At 44.6% G+C, this 16,938-nt stretch overlaps 1 protein-coding gene across 1 annotated transcript in view; it reads left to right on the forward strand.

Annotated features, from left to right (window-relative positions):
- KDM3A (lysine demethylase 3A) overlaps positions 1-16,938 on the forward strand; it is a 2,231,127-nt gene that overhangs the window by 856,683 nt on the left and 1,357,506 nt on the right. The window contains exons 14-15 of the mRNA XM_044063465.1: positions 10,943-11,157; positions 11,689-11,841. Coding sequence (XP_043919400.1) covers positions 10,943-11,157; positions 11,689-11,841 — 368 coding nt within the window. The remainder of the gene's footprint in view (positions 1-10,942; positions 11,158-11,688; positions 11,842-16,938) is intronic.

The following is a 16,938-nucleotide window of genomic DNA, read 5'->3' on the forward strand; positions in this document are numbered from 1 at the left end:
CCACCCAGAAAAGCACCTACCCCAGCTTGGGACCTTAACTTTGTGTTGGTAAAGCTCAACCCCCCCCCCCCATCCCCCGCTTTGAACCAGCATATTTAGCAGAGTTAGTTTCTCTCCTGGAAGATGGCCTTGCTTCTGGCCATCACTTCAGCCAGAAGAGTTTGAGCTACAAGCACTCATGGCTCTAGAGCCCTTAATCATCTTCCATGCTGACAGGGTGTCCCTCAGGACTAGCCCATCATTCATGCCCAAAGTGGTGTCCAGTGTGGCTCTCAACCAATTCATTTGCCCACCTTATACCCTAACCTACAAAACAAGGGAAAAAGCATCCTGCACTCTATCAATGTGCACAGACAGCTCAGATTTGATCTAGACAGGACTAAATCATTCAGAAAAGACTGATCAATGGCTAGTCAGCTTTGCTGCAGAGGCAGAGAGCAAAGCCATATCCAAGCAAATCATTTCCAAATGGATAGCACACTGCATCCATTTCTGTTACAAGCAGCATGGGAAACCTCCCCCTAAGAGGGTCAGGACTCACTCTACCAGAACAGCCTCCACCTCTGCAGCTTTCTTCAGAGGAGTTCCCACCAGGGACATCCTGGAGGCTGCCACATGGATATCTGTTCACAACTTCAAGCATTACCACCTGCCTATCTTCAAATCCAGGGCATCCTAGCCAGCCCCTAGTCGTCTTGACTGCCTCCACCCTTTTCCTCAGCTTTGGAAATCAACCCAAATGTGATGACTGCAACAGTGAAACACAAAGAACATAGTACAGTGGTGTACACTTAACATAAAAGTAGATGTGAGTGTATTCACTGTTGCAGTCCTGGTTTCCCTCCCTCCATCCCCTTTTCGTCTCTCTCCTTACAAGGAACTTTGTGGTATTTACTTTCTACTGGTGGGGTTCTTCCATCATATCCGGGCTCCCACTTGGGGGCTCTTGACAGGGCAATAAAAACTGATGTAATGGTGTCAGCTGCTTTACTTTATACGACCGATGACCTGACATCAATCCTGAAGTGAGAGCAACCCAAACAGAAATAATAAGCCACTGGTATTCAAGCTGGTCGAGGGCTACCCTGGCAGGGGTAACCCAAATGTGATGACTGCAACCGTGAATACACTCTCATCTACATTTATGGTAAGTGTACACAACTGTACTTTTTTTTTCTTTAGCCAATGTCTGAGAAAAAGAGTAAACATAGTTGCGGGTGCCATATTCAGCACAAAGACTCCCATGATTGTTCTCTTTTGCTTTGGGTAAAGAGCATGACCCACAAGCCCTGCTCTATTTGCCAATCCTTCGTACCAAAGACATTACACAGCCATCTGTCCACGTTAAATCTATTTTTAGAAACTCAAAGGCTTAACTGCCTCGTGCTTAGGATGGATCCTGAGTTGGCCGCCCAAGCTGAACAGCCACGGAAGAAGGCCAAGGTTTGCAGGCCTTCTCCAGATGCAGCTCTGCCTTTGGATGTCCCCCCCCCGACTATCATTCTAGCGGCCGAGGGACACTATTAGTCCGGTTCCAATGGCTCCTCTGGAAGAGGCCATGTCCATACCCACGGAAAGCATGTCAGTGGAGTTGATTCAGACGTCTGTCATAACCGTAGAGGGGCAACCATCGCTGCACTGACCAACCGAGACCTTTCCTACCCCAGCACAAGCCTCTGTTTCTTTTCCCACCCAGACATGAGCTACTTCTAAAAGGAAGCAGAAAACTACTTGAGCCCGATACCTCCGGCAGCCCCAGACTGGGAATCCTTCACTTCATCCTTGATGCAGACCTTTATGGCTTCCGTCTCCTCCCTGCCTTTAGCATCTACTAAGCAAACAATTACCCAGGAAGACCCAGACCAGTCTTGCTCCTCCTCTGTGGAATCTGTCTCCTGTGTTTCACAGATTGCCTCTCCCATAGACTATTACTCACCTGAAGAGGACTATATTGAAGGGTACTCCCCACCTGAGGACTTATCATTTGGGGAGACTATCTCAAAAATGAAAAAGTATTTCAAGTGGGATACTATAGTTTTTGAAACCAAGAAGATATACTTTTTAGGTTCTACTGCTCGACTCCCATTCACCTTCAGCCATCCCTCCAGTACTCCCAGCTTTCTTGGATGCCTTCACTTCTGTTTCCAAGAACCCAGACTCTCAACCTCCTGCCCCTAAGAGGACATAGGTTTTACAAAGTCCCTGATGAATACAAGTTCTTAATAAAACCACATTTGGCTGACCCAGCTGTTTCGCTGTATCCCCAGACAGTCTAAGCAATTGCCTTCTGCTTCCCTACTGCCATCCGATACAGCAAAACCGTGGACAGGATGGGAAAAAAGGTATACACCTCCTCTACCCTGGCTTTCAGGGCTGCAAACTACCAATCCCACATGGTGAAGTATGCTCTAGACCTAGTCTCAAAGGCCTCCACCTTGTTGACTACCACCCCGGACTGTCCAGCCAAATCTGACATTTCCTCCAAGCTGTCACTGGCCACCCAAGTTGCCAGACACACTATCCGCTGCAGCTGTAATGCTGCAGGAGCAGTGGCCAGATCTGCTGCTACTGCATCCACCTTGCGCAGATACTCCTGGCTCAAACTACAACCTCTGCCAGATGATTTTAAAGCCATGATCATGGATGCTCCTCTGGATAACAACCTTCTATTTGGCAAGAATGCTTAACGTTTTAAAAACCTGCATGGAACCGTAGGACATTAAGCACTTGCTGGTGTCCCCACTGCCCAGGTATTACAGAAACTACCCAGCCAAAACATATTTTGTTAGGACTACTTCCACATCTCGCCCCTCTACTGCCGGATCATGTAGGGAATCTGAGATTACCTTATCCCAGACCCCCTCAGCCACAACCCCCTCAACAAACAGCCCTTTCCAGATAGAGGCAGACCTTCCTCTCCATGACTGCCTTGCCCAAGTACCCCTGTCCGCCTGCCTTACCTAATGCCTCCCTTTTTGGAAAGCCACCATTACAGATCAGTGGGTTCTTTCCATCATCCAAAAAGAATACTTTCTTTCCTGGAAAGAAAAATCTATACCAATAAGAATTCCTTTCCCTCCCAAAAATCATCTCCCTCTATATCCTCCCATCCTGCAGGAACTAGTCTCCAAAGAACCATAGAACCAGTTCCCTCTGGTCAGGAGGGAAGAGGCCCTTTACTCCCGCTTCCTATTAGTCCGAAAAAAGGATGGCCCCTGGCGACCTACTCTGGACCTCTTACCAAAACTTGTACCTACGAGGTCCCCTCCAAGATGTTCTCCCTTCAAACTCTTACCCCTCATTCCACCTCAAGCTTTCATGGTTACCCTAGACCTAAAGGATGCATCCCAGTCAAACCCTCCCACAGGAGGTTCCTACGTTTCTGTGGGCCGTCTTCTCATTTTCAATTTACTGCATTGCCTTTTGGCTTGTCTACGGGCACCCAGAGTTTTTACCTAGTGCTTGGCCCCAGCCATCTCCCACTGCGGAACCAGTGGAATACAAATCTATCCTTACTTGGACGACATTCTCATTTTGGCAGAATCACAGTCCTCCCTTAGGGCAAATCTCCAATTCACCATGTCATTTCTAAACAACCTGGGTTTCACTCTCAACCTCCAAAAATCCTCTCCCCTCCCACAATAGGACAGTGTTTTCCTAGGGTCCAGAATCAGAACAGATCTAATGAGATCCTTCTTACCATAAGACGAGGTTCAGTCCCTCTCCTCCTATTTTCTAAGTCTATTGAAAGAATAGCATCTAACTGCAAGACAGTTTCTACAAACTGTAGGTGTCATGGCTGCCACCATTCCCATGCTGCCACTAGCAAGGATGCACATGAGGAAATTCCAGTGGTACTGAAAAGACTGGTCCTAGAGCCATCAAGCTCTAGACAAACTCATCCTCATTCTGCCCTGCCTAAAATTAGAGCTGCAGTGGTGGATTCAGCAGGTTTCCAACAACCAGAGAATTCTTCTTCAGCTTCCTCCCACTTCCCAGTCTATACACACAGATGCATCAGACCTTGGATGGGCGACAACCCTGCAGGGCTACAGGATACAACAGTGCTGGTCCCCTGCCCTGCAAAAACAGCACATCAGTGTCAGGGAAATGACTGTTGTCCTAGCTCTAAAAGTCGTCCTTCCCATGCTGCAACCAGGAGTACTCAACATTGTTGACAGACAAACACAACTGTCATGTTGTACTTAAACAAGCAAGGAGGGTCAAAGGCATGCTGGTGTTATGTTGGATTTCCCTGCTAATCTGGGAAATAGCAGCACAACACAACCTCTTCCTGAAAGCTTCATACATCCCCTCTCAGGAAAACGAACAAGCGGACTTGCTCAGTACCACATCTCTGCAACACAAATGGATGCTGAACAGGGACACCTTCTTACACACACTACACCAGTGGGGCACACAACAACTGGATATGTTTGCCTCCCCCCAGAACAGACAACTGAATAAATTTTGCAGTAGGACTTGCTCACCACTAGCTTGGCGAGTGGATGCCTTCAGTTTTTCATGGCAGGGAATGTACCTTATACGCCTTCCCACCCTTCCCTCTAATTCAGAGTCGTCCTGGAAATAAAGGAGCAACAAAAATTCTTGCTGTTGACTCCGTATTGGCCAAGGCAACACTGGCCAGGGGCAATCACCACAAGTTACCCCACCAGTTGGATACTAACTCAACAGGAATCCCTCCTGAACCCACAACTGTCTTTACTGCAGCTAACTCTGTGGGTGATGAGCTTTTGATACCTTTTAGACACAACACTACTCAAAAGACATGCTCTCTGTCCTGAGTGAGGCCAGGAAACCAACAACTAGAAAAAAATACTTGTCTAAATGGCAGAGATTCTCCAGATGGTGTTCTCTGAGAAACAAGGACCCATTTCTAGCAGATCCTCCCCTGGTCCTGAACTATATCTGCTGACTCCTTAAGGAGGGGCTAGCTTACTCTTCTGTCAAAGTCCATCTGTCAGTCATATCTGCATGCTTGCCTTTACACTGGCCTTTTCTCTCCAGACTGGATGTAAAACTTTTCCTGAGAGGGGTCTTGCACATCAGACCACCAAGGTTGCCAATTCCTCCTCCCTGGGATCTCAACTTCATGCTAGAAAAGCCCCCCCCCACACACACACACATTTTGAGCAAGCCAGCACAACTTCTCCAATTGTGCACATGGAAAACCATCCTTTTAGTGACCATTGCCTTTTCTAGAGGTGTCTGAATTACAGGCCCTGATGGCCTGCCCTTCTTAACCCATCTTCCACAATGACAGGGTTTCCCTATGCACTAACCCCTCCTTTATGCCCAAAGTAGTTAGAGCTTTCCTTAAACCAGTCTGTTCGGTTACCCACCTTCTTCCCTCTTACTAATTCCACCAAGAGGATCCTCCGTTCCCTAGATGTGCATAGGCAACTGAGATTCTTCTTGGACAAAACCAAGTCTTTCAGAAAATCTGACCAACTGTTCAGTTCCTTCCATCCCAAGGCCTTGGGTAAGGTAGTCTCCAAACAGACCCATCTCCTCCTGTATCAGAAAATCCATCCCTTTTTTGCTGCTTTCATCACAAACCATTGCCTCAAGGAGTGCAAGCGCGTTCTACCAGAGGCATGGCTACCTCTAAGGCCTTCATGAAATGGAGGCAGCTTCCTGGTCCACAGTCCATACTTTCACTAAGCACTACAAGCTGGACCATGTCTCTAGGGCCAGGGCAGGATTTGCCAGGGCAATCCTGTAAGAATTCCTAGAATCCTTCACCTCTGCCAAATCCCAACGTTCCTCCTAGCTGTGCTACTCTACCGCAGTATGAGTACTGCAACATGGGAATAGGAGGAGATAGAATAGTTGTGTAAAATCTTACCATAACCATAGATGTCCTCCTCTTCCATGTTGCAGTATTCCTTCCCACCCTCCATCCCCCTGATATCCTTTATCTTCTCTAGGGTATGCCCTCACTGCAGGCCACTCATTGCAGGCCCTGCAAGGACATTTGCTTTTGCTTCTCCTTGGTCTTAGTCTCGTCTCTGGGCTTTCAGTTCTGAGGTCTGTGCATGCCAATGTCACATTTGTACTCAGGTCTTTATGGCCCTACATGTGATGTCCCATGCACCTACGGCAGCCAGGATTAAGCTTTTGTATAGGAGCCAAAGTCTGGTCGCCTGACTGCTAGAAATCCCACAGTATGCATACTGCAACATGGAAGAGAAGGATATCTATGGTCATGGTAAGATTTTGCACAACTATTATTTCCAGTGGTGTCCAAGTTCATTCTGGAAACAACACTTGCACCCTCTGAAATTCATGATTCCATACTGCTGTGCCTGACCAGGGAGCTCAAATGGTTGCTCTCCCATATTCAGAAAAATCCTGGCCTGTCCCTGCAGCCCAGACTTTCCATCCAGTATCTCTTCACAGATGCTTCAGACACAGGCAGGAGTGCATTCTTAGGAAAGTGGAGAGTGAGGAACACATGGAACCACACTCAACGGAAGGAGGACAGCAGTATTAATGAAATGAGAGCCCTGATATTGGCCTTGGAAATTTTCAAGGATCACTTTTGACCAGGCACACTGAGGTGGTACACATAAAATATCACTGTGCTGTGGTACATCAACAATTGTGGGGGGGGGGCGCGCAAAGTCCTACATCGTGTCTAGAGTAGCACTGCAGGCTTGGGAAATCGCTCTGGAGAAACGGATCCTTCTCCAAGCAGTTTATATCCCTTCTGCAAAAAATGTGATGACAGATTCACTGAGCAGGACCATGACCCTGTCTCATGAATGGATGGCGAACAGGGGCATGTTTCTGGACCAAGTCCATCAATGGGGTATCCCATATGTGGATCTCATCGCCTCCCCCATGAACAGGCAGCTTGACCTTCTGTTCTAGGGTACCTCACCCAGAGGCCTGGAAGGTGGATGCTCTGGCAATTTCCTGGAAAGGGATGAATGCCTATGCCCCCCCCCCCCCGCCATACAAAGAGTCCAGTTGAAAATTCAGAAGGAAGAGCCTCAAATATTGCTTGACTCCCTGTTGGCCAAAGCGGTACTGGCTCACTCTTCTATTTCACCTAGCCAAGGGCAATTACCACAAGTTACCCCAGCAAATGGACCTACTCACACAGGACAAGGGAACACTAGTACACCCCCAACTGTCCACAGAGTTTCACAATGTGGGTGATAGGGTGCTGATTTCCTTCAGAAACCTATACTCGGAGGACATGATCCATGTTCTGCAGGAGGCCGAAAAATAAACTAATAGAAAATCCTGCCTGTCAAACTGGAAGAGATTTTCATTGTGGTGTCTAAAATAACCTGCAGCCGCTGGGAGCAGAGCCTACAGTGATCTTATGTGTGTGACCTTATGAAGTCTGGATTATCTTATTCCTCCATTAAAATACATTTGTCTGCCATCTCTGCATGTCTGTTCTTAGTACCTCCTCCAGCATCCAGGTTAAAAGTCAAACTCTTTAAGAGGAGCACTTCATCTCAGATACCCAAGGAAGCCCATTCTCCCCACTTTGGGATCTTAACTTTGTCCTGGAGAAATTGGCACTCCCACCCTTTGAGCCAGCCAAAGACTGCTCCCTCCAACACAGTACCTGGAAGACTATACTCCTGGTGGCCATCACATCAGTCAGATGAGTCCGAGTTCCAGGCCCTTATGGCAGATCCCCCTTCACTGTCTTCCACAAGAACTGGGTATGCTTGCAAACTAACCCCAGTTTCATGCTCAAAGTGGTCAATGAGCTTTCCTTAAATCAAATGTAATCCTGCCAACCTTTTTCCCCTCTCCACAAAACAAGGCAGAGAGGATACTTCATTCTCTAGGCGCTCATAGACAGCTCAGGTATTACTTGGCCAAAACCTAATCCCTATGCAAATCAGACAGGCTCTTCATCTCTTAACACCAAAGAGCCCTGGATCAACCCGTTTCCAAACAAACCATTTCCTCTTTGATATCAAACTATTTCATTCTGTTAAACTAGTCATGGTAAGTCTCTCCCAGCCTCAGTTAGGGCTCAAGCTGCCAGGGCAATATCCTCCTCTGGGGCATTCCTTTAAGGATCTGACACTGCTGCTATCCTCAAAGCAGCTACATGGTCCTCAGCACACTTTCAGTAGGCACTACAAGATGGACGAGGTCTCTAGGGCCAGGGCAGGATTTGCCAGAGCCATCCTGCATGGATTTGTTTAAAGTGTTTCTGGTGCGCCTCCCCTTCCTATAAACAGGAACTTTTGCACTCTCCCTGATGTCATGCATACAGCAGCATATGAATAGGGCATATTGTATAAGAACTTACCATAGCCTTGGATGCCCTTCTCTTCTGTATACTGCTGTATAGTTTCCCACCCAAGCTTCCACCACACACTTGCCTGATTCCTAACTCCTGGAGTACCCACTCCCAAGTCACTGACACAGACTGGATTTATTTCTGAGGTGGATGTGTGCTGATGTCCGCTTTATACCTTATATCCATTTACAACCGACGTCAGAGAAGAGGTGCAGGATGTTGCGTGCAGCCTAGCAGTAGCATCTAACGTTTGCATAATGGTTAGACGTGCTAGAGTTCACCAGCGCATACTCCCTGATGTCATGAATACAGCAGCATATAGAAGAGGAGGACATCTAAGGTTATGGTAAGTTCTTAGAGTATTATTTTATACAACTATTCTTTTTTCCTAATACCAGGAAAAGAGTAATCCTAGAGACCAGTCCTGGACTTGGGACAAAAACAGTTCCTGGTTCTCCCCAAATTCAAAATGCTGACTTCAAAATCTCTTGCCCATGCTTTCACCTGCAGGCTTCCATGGTCACCCTGCATCTCAAGGACACGTATCTCCATATTCTCATAGCAAAGGAGCACAGGGTTTCTCTGTTTCAGGGCATGTAGGAACTGTTTTCAGTTTTGTGCATTGCCCTTTAGCTTGTCTTCTGTTCCCAAAATTTTTATAAAATGTTTAGTTTGGGTCTATATCACTTAGGTTTAATAACTTCGAACATGTAATGTTTGAACCATCCTGTTCGAAGTTAAACTTCAACTATGGATTAAAAACAGAAAAGAAAGCAAAATCAGCTGTTGTAAGATGGGGAGCAAGCCCCCCTGTGCCCCCCACACCCCCTGCTACTTAAATATACCAACTCTAAGATTGCACCACATTGAACAAAACGGAAACTTCCCCTTACGGAGATTTCCATTGAAGTGCTCAAACTTCTGCAAATTCAAACTTATGGTCTCGACCATATGAGTTTTAAACTTGCAGAAGTTCGACTATCTGATAGGAACCTGTTTAGTTCATGTAGTTGGTTTTTGCAGAACAAGGTGTCTACAGATCTAACCTTGGTAAAATTGATCGGAGCATAGTGTGTGAAGGAGCTTGAAAGACGCACTTCAGTTGACCATAACCAGACTCTCAAACCTATGATTCCTCTTAAAGATAAAGAAATCCAATATTATGGCATCAAACAAACTAGTGTTCTTAGGAGCTCTGCTAGACATGGAAGAACAAATGACCTTTCTTTTCCAGGAAAACGTCCCGTCCCCCCCAGCCCAATATTTAGAAACTTCACACATTGCTTTGGGTCGCCTATTCATGTCGTACTCAAATACAGGGTAAGTGCGTGACAGCCCTACTCCAAGCTCACATCAGCCAGAAAGAAGTGATTGTATTCAAAAGCATCTGTAAACCAGGCATCCTTTTGGTAAAAACTAACCCCACCAGTGTGTGATGTACATTAGCAGGGAGGGAGCCACTCCTACCAACTTTACCACTTAGCTGTGCAGCTCTTTGAGGCAACAAAAGAGATGGGGCTCACCTGATAAATCTGGCATACTATTTGAGCAGGTCTGTTTCTGACCCTCAAGTGTGGATGCTAAAGAAGCACATCTTTGCAGCATTCACAGGAAAACTGTCTCAGTTAAAAGTATTGTTCAGGAGCCACATAGACAGGGCTTTTATAGGATGGATGCCTTCTTCCCTTCCATACTTCTCATCCCCATGTTATTAGTAAAGATCAAGGGGAAAGATCCGAGATGGATTTTGATTGCATTCACTGGCCAAGCCAGCATTTGTTTCCTCTTGCACAACATGAGCAGAAAATAACTTTGGCTGCTTCCACGTGAGGTGGATCTTTACACAGAACAAAGGAGCTACTATGAACTTGGACTTGCACACCCTAAAGTTGGCAGCCTGGAAGATCCAATCTTTCTTTCCCATGGCCAGCTAGGCAGTAATGCCCCAACTATTCATATGTTTGAGATAATGCTAGAGCAGGGGACCTCATAAATTTTTCAGACCAATGGCTAGCTTTATGTACCATTACAGCCTACTTCCAGATGCTTATTTTACTGTAAAAGAAAAAACAAGTAATGGAGAGTTTTGTACTCGAGCTGCATGCGTGACCAGTGTCGCACAGGGATGACTTGTGTTTGTTGAGGGTTGTCTGCCAAAGCTCGAAGTTGGACAGTAGTGTCAGGCATTCTCACAGATTAGGAGTAACATTGCAATGGTGATTACCTAGTGGAACATCTGCTATGACTTGCTATATTATGAGAAACTTGTATTTCTCGTTAGAGATGGACTTACTGCTGATGCCTTTGGAGACTGCTTGTCAACCTTCCCAGGAACGTGTTCATAAGTTTGACAAGGGGATCCATTAAGGCTTAGTGTGCATTCTTAGTTGGTGTTTAGCATGGTCTTCATGAGCAGAATTGTATGCACTGGTACAAGAGCCAAGTACTGGCAGTCATTTCTTGAGTAGTTTTTCATTTTAGCATCTAAATTAATTTTTTGTCATTTGGACTTCACTCCCTGTGGGTTTTATGACAATGGGCCACTGGCTTAATGCAGTGTTGATTGTTAGCCAAATTGAAAGTCTTTTGTTTCTTTTGTGTTGTGATTTTTAAGGAACTAATGCATGTATATTTTTTCAGGTTACAGTTCAATAAACATGGAATTCTGCGAGAATTGGGTTTCTTGACACCAAATAAGTATGACAAAGAATCTTTAAGTGTTTGGATGCCGTGTGCTAATCGTATTGAAGGTTTGGACCTTGACACAGCGAAATATATTCTAGCTAATGTTGGAGATCTATTCTGCCAGCTGGTTGTGTGCGAGAAGGAGGTTATGGCTTCAATAGTACCATATAGTAAGAACTTGCATTTTTTCATGATCAGCTTGTCTTTTTTTATTTCATTTAGTAGTCTGACTAGTAACTTTGTTGTGTAATAGTTGCAGTTGTCATTGTTGACCTCTAGACTCGATCATTTTTAACAAGATAGGGGAAGTTGAAGGTTCATAATTGTTTACTAGGCTAATGACCACAAGGGCCTTTATAAGCCTACCCATGCACCCCAAATCTAACGAGTTCTGATACCCTTGGTAAGTGTAAGCAGGGACTTGGGAGGTGTGAAGCATTTGCAAACAGTGGCCTGAGATGAACCATTTACAGGCTGCCTTCTTTTTTCATTTATGCAGAGCCTGCTTTGAACAAAACAATGTCGGAGAAAGACTGATAGTTGATAGTGTGACTTGCTTGGGTTCCATGAAAAGGGGGATTTTTTTGAGCATGCATGCCTTGTCTTGCATAATCTTTCTGCTTTAATCAGCTGAGCTGTAGTTACTTTGGTTCTGTTCATCCAGAAACTTTGTCTTGAGCAGTATTTTTTGACTTTTACAGAACAGGTGGTTTGGAAGCAAGCAGTTCGAGGTGTTAGAGACATGTGTGATGTCTGTGAAACAACCCTGTTCAACATCCACTGGGTCTGTTCGAAATGTGGATTTGGAGTTTGCCTGGACTGCTACAGGATGAAAAAAAATGCTTCACTCTTGGGTAAGGGAGGCATTTTATTTATTTATTTATTTCGGTTTGATTACTGGTGGAGTTCACTGGGCCAGAAAGTGCCCATTTTCAGTGGAGGCCCGGGGAGAAAAGCTCCATAAGCAATATGATACAATAAAGGTTACATAATGTTGAAGGTAAAGTTACAATTATAAAATTCATACAGTAAGAAAAGCAAATGCATAAAAAAAAATACACTTTTAAAACAGTTAAAGATAGTAGAGAACATAATTTACAGGAGTTTTCATTGAGGGCAGCAGGATTCAACTGTCTACTACAAGGCTCTGAGGTTACATGTTACAATATTTACGTACATGGAGTCGAGAGACATTTCCCAAACAGAGTGTGTAGCTTAGGTTTGTTTTAGGAGAACAGAAAAATATTTGTTAGAGGGAGCATGGAGAAAGGAGTATAGAGAGCTCAAAGGAGAAAATTTCCTAGAATTTATCTAGGGTTACCCCATTATACTTCTGCTGAAACATGCTGAATTGATTTTATGTAATTGATTTTATGTAGGCCTTGCATGGCCATACTCCACAGAGTATATAGCTTTTGCTTCTTTTATTCTGGAAACCACAATAACTTAATCCTTTGTCACTTCACCTGTACTTCAAGCCATGCCTGTTTTGCTACAGATTTCTTCCTTACCAAAGGTAGTCCCACCACCATCAGTTTGATTGGCTGACTGGCTAGACTGTAGCTAACAGGTTTTGTGAAGGTCAAAACTCAAGATAGTTAATCTAAGTCTTTAGGTGTACCTTTCCTGCTAGTCTTTTACTTAATATGATCCTGAATTTGGTATGATTTGCCTGAATTTTCCCACAAAGCACGAGTAGAAGCTATGTCAAATCCCTGTAGTGTATGCCTTTTACTGTTCGATAATCGGGCTGAGACCAATATCCCATCTTAGTTTGTGTATCAAGCAGAGTTTGCTTTTTTGTGTTGTCATATTCTTAAGCTCCCACTATCGGGGGTAACCTCCGTGAATCATCAATGAGTAGATGTTCTTTGTGTTTCACTGTTGCCGTCATCACATTTGGGTTATCTGCCTGCAGGTAGCCCTCAGCCGGCCTGAATGCCAGAGTCTTGGATTCCTGCGTCGGATGCTGTCTCTTCCATGACGTCAGGTCGTCAGGGGTATAAAACATGCAGCCGACACCATTACATCAGTCTTTCTTGCCGTGCGGTGCCTGATGCAGAAGCAGTTCCCAAATGCCGGTCGGCTGACTCCTGAAATTTTCGTTTTCGAGTTTCAGAACCGAAGTCTTCAAAAAAGATAAGTACCCCATTGGGGGGATCTCTTTTCTTGCTCCAACCGATGTCAGTAAAAGTTAATAATTCTTACCTGTGGAAAGCAAATACCTTCACCACAGACGCATCAGACTACACTTGGTGTGCACACCTGGATGGCAGGTGCATACAGGGTCAATTGAGCCCACAGCAAATCCCTCTGCACATAAGTCAAAAGTAGATGTTGGCTGTGCAACACGCTTTGATAGTTTTCAAGCCCACTTCTCTGTCCAGGGGCTCTCCTTATCAAAAGACAGCACCACTGGTGATGTGATGCATCAACAAGCAGAGAGGGACTCACTCCTATCCTCTATGCAGGCTGGCCATGACCCTTTGGCGCACACCTCTGCCATGCAACTATACACCTACCTATTCCTACCAGGCTCTGTCAACTGACTTGCAGACCAATTAAGCAGAAATCCTCTGGACCCACACGAGTGGCAACTCCGCAGAAGTATGTTCACCCTAATAACTCAGAAATAGGGAACCGTGAAGGTCAACCTTTTTGCCTCCCACACCAATCAGCAGCTCAGCAAATTCTGCACCAGGGAACATCACTGCATGGCTTGGAAAGTGGATACCCTGTCCTTCCCCTGGGTCATTCTATCTGTCTATGCCTTTTCTCCCCTACCTCTCATCCCCAGGGTACTGCTTAAAATAAGGGAGGAAAAACCAAGGACCATTCTTATAGCTCCAGACTGTCCCCGGCAGCACTGGTACCCGTTGCTACACAGCCTGTTCCTGCTACCCCCATAGCATCGTCCTCAGATTCCAAATCTCCTGACCCACAGGCAAGGGGAATTCATGCATCCCCAATTGCAGACACTCAGTTTGGCAGCTTGGCTTATTCCTTAACCCCAAACCAATCTGCCAATCCAAGTAAACTGGTTCTGGATTTTATCCTTGAGGCCAGAGACACTAGCACTAGAAAATCTTATGCTGATAAATGGAAAAGTTTCTGCACCTGGATCCAGGCTAAGGGAGCCAATCCAGCACAGCCCTCCCTCCCTTTCATCCTGGATTACTTAGCTGACCTACTACACAGTGGGCTCTTTCTCCTCTTTAAAAATTCATGCCTCTTCTATTTCTGCTCTTTTTTCCCCACTGAGCAGCCCCTCTTCTCACACCCTCTGATCAAACAGTTCCTAAGAGGGGCTAGCAACTTGAGGCCACCCAGAAGGGCTCCAACACCAGCTTGGAACCTTAACTTTGTATTGGAAAAACTCACCCTGTCCCCTTTCGAGCCAGCTTCTTCTACAGAGCTAAAATTTCTCTTCTGGAAAACAGCATTTTTTCTAGCCATCACTTAAGCCAGAAGAGTCCCTGAGCTGCAAGCACTCATGGCTGTGGAAATTTCATCTTCCATATAGACAGGGTATATCTCAGAACTAACCCATCCTTCATGCCCAAGGTGGTGTCTAGTGTGGCTCTCAACCAAACCTTTCATTTGCCCACCTTTTTTCCTTAACCCCGAGAACAAGGGGGAAAGGATTATTCACTCTCTAGATGTGCACAGACAGCTCAGATTCTGTCTAGACATGATTAAATCCTTCAGAAAGTCTAAAGAATTGCTGGTTAGCTTTGCTACAGGGGCAGAAGGCAAAGCCATCTCCAAGCAAACCATTTCCAAATGGATAGCACACTGCGTCCATTTCTGCTACAAACCACATGGAAATCCTCCTTCCAAGGGGGTCAGGACACACACCACCAGAGCAGCCTCCACCTCTACAGCTTTCCTCGGAGGAGTCCCCACCAAGGACATCCTGGAGGCTGCCACCTGGACTTCTGTTCACACTTTTACCAAGCATTACCACCTGCCTCTCTTTCAAATCCAGGACAGGATTTGCCTCTGCAATCTTGCAGGGCATCCTAGCCAGCCCCTAATTTCATTGAATGTCTCTATCCTTTTCCTCGGATTTGGGAATCAACCCAAATGTGATGACTGCAACAGTGAACCACGAAGAACATAGTACAGTTGTGTAAACTTACCATAAATGTAGATGTTCTAGTGTATTCACTGTTGTAGTCCTGCTTTCCATCCGCCTTCTCTTTCTCCTTTTATTACCTTTTCTAACTTGTTTCCCTTGCCTTACAAGGGACATATTGGTATTGATTTTCCACTGGTGGGGTTTCTTCCACCAGAGCCTGGCCTCCTACTTGGGGGCTCCTGACAGATTAGAGCAAGAAAAACTGATGTAATGGTGTTGTCTGCCTTACTTTATACTACTGATGACATGACGTCAGTCCTCGAGCGACCGCAACCGATGCTGAAATACTAAGTCTGTGGTGTTCTGCGGTAAAGGAACGCCAACGTCCGCTCATCCAGAACACAGCACCAGAACAATAAACTGCCTTTGTACTGAGTAGAGTAGTAAAAGTCAGAATAAAGTCACCACAGTAAGTGGTAAAAATCTAAAACACATTTATTGCAACAAAAAATCATAGAAATGTTAAGCGCTTTCACTCGCACACAAGTGAGCTTCATCAGAACTGTAAACCAACTGATACAAGTTGTTTAAATAGTATCTTTGGTGCCAAATTCATTTAAACTGATATTGCGCTTATTTGTACAAGTCATGCAAAGATATTATATACTAACAATTTTATATACTAAAAAACTTTTGCAACAATATAATACACAAAAAGTTAAATACTAAAAAAAAATGTGAATAATACTACTAAATGACAAATGACAGCCACTACATAAACTGTCTTGCCCAAATGTTCTGATAATGCACTGAAAATACTAATGAATCTGTCTGTCTAATAGTGAGTAGGGGTTTAATAGAGATATGGTCGTTCAGACCTGGTGGTGTCGTAGCATCTGTTAGCATCTGCCACCAAACTTACTTGTATGCATGTATACTTTTGTAATCACCACCCCTAGGATCCAAGACAACATTCTCCAATATTGCAAATTTAAAAGTATGTTTGGGTCCATACTTTTCAACATGCCTGTACAAGGCATTGTTAATGTCCTTCGTCCTAATACTAGAAAGATGAGCATATATCAGTTTCTTAAAATTCCTCTCTGTTTTCCCTATATAGTATCCTGGACAAGTTTCACATTTAGCCAAATAAATGACTAATGTCGAGTTACAATTACCCTGTCTAAACCTCAATCTTGTCTTATTTGTTATCTAGGACCATACCTTCTTCATTAGTAACGTAGCATTGGTTGCAAGCACCACATTTTGAAGTATGCTTAGTGCTGTTTACCACCCCTGTATCTCTTAAACCCCTTTCCAAAAAATATTTTGTTTTTCCCCATCTTATATACGAAGGTTGGTTTTGGGCCGAATATATCAATAGAATCCTGGTCCACCATCAAGACGTTCGCATAATTTATTAATATGTCTTTTATGTTATTAGAAAGTCGGCTGTATTCCAAGACACAAGCCCTACTATAAACTTTGGAGGTATTCCTACAGTTGATATCAATAACCATATTCTCACCTTTACTATTAGCTCCCAGTAATGGGGTGTATTACTTTCCCCATTCATTTATAACATATTCTGTAACATCTCTCATCATTCTCTGATCATATCCTCTGTCTATGAATAAATCAGTAATGTACCTCAATTCATCTACCATATCTACATATTCAGAAGTCATCCTTACTGCTCTGATGCACTGTCCCTTAAAAATGTTGTGCATCAATTTTTTTAGGATGATTGCTGGTATATTCTAAATAAGAATTAGTGAAAGTATCTTTTCTATATATTCTAGACTTTAAACCTTCCTCGTTGCACGACATAAATGTCCAAATAGGCTACTCCTTCACTACTGCTAGTGGA

The sequence above is a fragment of the Protopterus annectens genome, chromosome 2.part1 (genome assembly GCF_019279795.1).
Source record: "Protopterus annectens isolate FY-2018-M chromosome 2.part1, PAN1.0, whole genome shotgun sequence".
Classification (NCBI taxonomy): Eukaryota; Metazoa; Chordata; order Ceratodontiformes; family Protopteridae; genus Protopterus; species Protopterus annectens.